General features: G+C 44.2%; 1 protein-coding gene across 1 annotated transcript in view; it reads left to right on the forward strand.

Annotated features, from left to right (window-relative positions):
* The first annotated feature begins 1704 nt into the window (after nucleotides 1-1704).
* The window catches only part of LOC118751273 (aspartate and glycine-rich protein-like), a 3107-nt gene continuing 1900 nt past the window's right edge, over nucleotides 1705-2911 (forward strand). The window contains exon 1 of the mRNA XM_036486057.1: nucleotides 1705-1943. Within this exon, the coding sequence (XP_036341950.1) occupies nucleotides 1705-1943 (239 nt within the window). The remainder of the gene's footprint in view (nucleotides 1944-2911) is intronic.

Consider the following 2911-nt stretch of genomic DNA (forward strand, 5'->3'; position numbering starts at 1 on the left):
ATTTCAAATGAAAATAAATCTTTTTTTTTTTTTTTTGCTTAGAGTACTCTCGTTAAACTGGCTAATGGTAAGTCGAGCACTGAAAATGCGAGAGATCTCTTGTTTTAACCGCCTCCCGCATGCTTATTGTAAGGGAAGGTCGGTAGAAACCGCCCGAAAAACAATTGTGAGGTGGATAGAAGATGCCTTCACTCACATAGATTTTGCCGTAGGAGCGTTCCTCGATAATGAGAGGGCATTTAATAATATCCTGCCAAAGGCAGTAGTTAAGTCGTTGGCTAAGCTTGGGGTTGCTGTCAGTCTCATTCGGCTCATCCAAAACTTGCTGCGTGACAGAACTGGCTGGCCATATGGGGCCGCGTTCGCCTGCATCGCACAGCTAATACGAAAATATCCTCTCACCCTTGCTCTGGGTAGTCATGGTGCAGGACGTACTAAAGGAGCTGGAGAAACACGGCTGTTGGGTAATTGCCCACGCAGACGATGAACTAACCCAACGGTATTTTAACGTTATGCTAAACGTAGTGCTTGTCGACGATGCACGCAAAAGTGGCTGCTATGAAGGAGGTGGTGGATTCACTGCTCCGGAGCGCTATGACAGTCAGGGAGGTGAGAATTTATTTTGATAGGCAAGCGGCTATCAGGATCTGAAGTACGTTGGATGTGCGCTCTAATTTGGGTAAATAAAGTCTTCTCTCTCTCTCTTTCGGTTGCGTCGGAACACTTCTGTATTAGGCTTACTTGGGTTCCGGGTCACAGCGACATTGTGAGGTACTGCGTGGCTGACAAATTGGCCAGGAAAGGCGCTCTTGAAACGTTATCGTCGGACAAGGAGGAGGCTGCGCATGCCATTGATCACTTGTGGTACACTCTTGGATAAGTGGCCCTCATGTCAGCTCAGCGAGCGCGGGGCGAAAACCAGGACATGCGCAATTTCAAGGTCCTTCTGGCCGAGGGTGGACATTGGCCGGTCGAGGGCACTCCTTACACTCACAAAGCCAAAGCTCTCACTGCTGGTGGCAGTTTTAACGGATCACTATCAAATCGGTATTAAGGCTGATAATATTTCCGAGGCCTTTATGTTATAGTTGCCCGGAAGATCTCGAGGTGGAAGCACCTCAACACTACCTTCTTATGTGCCCAGCGTTTGCGAAGCTAACGTTGAAGTACTTTGGCTCTCACATCATTACTATCCCCGAGGAGCTCTGGAGCATTGCGGTAAGCCGAATTCGTAAATACATAATCGGATTGGGGCGTTTTATCGATTATGTATAGGATGCCGTTTCAGAATGGGGTATCACAAAGGACTATCTCCTAATTGCCTAAGTGAGCCCCGGTAACATTCACGTGCGGTACGCCTTTGCCATCTCACAAAGGCGAAAAATTATATGCACTCAAAATGCATTTATGTCGTTTTTACTTTCAAGCATTTATATACATATTCACCAGAGTCCCTCGCTAATTACCCGAGCTTAACAAGAAAAATCGTAGAGACAGCTAAATACATGCAACTACCGCGATGAAATGCCAACCCAATCCACACAAAAAGTGACACTATAGGCAGCAGAAATGCCAGGAATAACTGCCATACCTGCGAGAATACATACATACGTACAAGTAAAGAAAATGTCGCTTATAATGGCTTCGGTAATAAGGATGTTTTTTCCGTAAATGAGTTTGCTATAATGACGTTGACAACGCGAAATGAATGAACGAAGAAGTCAGGCGCTGGCCACAGCATTGTTGCAAACAGCCGCGAGGAGAGCAGTGTGGACAAGCCACGAAGCGCAATCAGATGATGACGACCCTTTGCTGACGCTTTTAACGCGATCGTGGATGACAACCATTATGCAGGCCGTGGGGGATGATGTCAGTGTTGCAACGCACGATGCCGCACTCATTAGCAAAGATGACAACAAGGCGGCGATGACGGCGGCTGGCATGTAGTGGTAGCAGGTGACCCAACTACATAGACAGCGTGGCAGCTGCGGCAAGAAAATCGAAGAGCCGGCAGCTATTGAGGGCGCTGACTGTCAGACTGTCAATGCAAAAGCGCGCGCGAGCCACCATTGCGGCTATAAATTGTGTGTGAAATGTGTGGATAATGTGCAGAGAATAAATGCGAAAAGTCACTAACAAAAATGGATGCTTGTCTTAAAAACAAAAACAAAAAAAATACAACAAAAAAACGGAAGTGAAATTTGCAAAAAGCGTTGCAGGAAATTACTCTGCAAAGACGAGAGTGTGAACACAAATTAAAAGAGACAAATTATGAATGTCGAAGGATGCCAGAGAGCCAATGACATTACAGAAGAAAAAGCCAAATGCAAGAGCAATAACAATAACAATGCAATTTTTTGCGAAAGTGCGCACTGCTGACACAATTATGTTTTTATGTAAATAAAATGTCAAAAAGCGTAATTAAAATTAATAAGGTCAGATCTCGTTGGCAGTGGGCAGCTGATTGTGTTTGAAACGCTTGGCATATTCCAGCGCGCAATGCACAGAGGCAGTTGAAAGTGCAGTGAACTAGTAAATAATAATGAAAAAAAAAAAACGTCCACATCGCTGATGCCACATATAAAACCAATGTACTTGAGTTGGCGAAATGAAGAAAAGAAAAGAAAAAAAAACGAGAATGAAATTTCAAAACGAGTGCAAGTTTAATTATTTACCAAAGTGCGCGGCTGGTATTGGATGAGTTGAACAACAGGAGGGGAGGTGAGCAAAGTGGTTTAGTGCAGAGTGAGTTCAGGGCCAATTGCAGATTGTACTGCTCGAATATTTTCTAAGAGCTTGATTGCAGTGGTCTGCATTTACATATGTAAATCAGTGACTTCGACATTTTTTGGGAAGAAATAAATGAGCTTTGATAGACTCATAAAAACTTACAATCTACAATTGTACTATA

This window comes from Rhagoletis pomonella, unplaced genomic scaffold (genome assembly GCF_013731165.1).
Source record: "Rhagoletis pomonella isolate Grant_MI unplaced genomic scaffold, Rhpom_1.0 Rhpom_scaffold_00001, whole genome shotgun sequence".
NCBI classification, from domain to species: Eukaryota; Metazoa; Arthropoda; class Insecta; order Diptera; family Tephritidae; genus Rhagoletis; species Rhagoletis pomonella.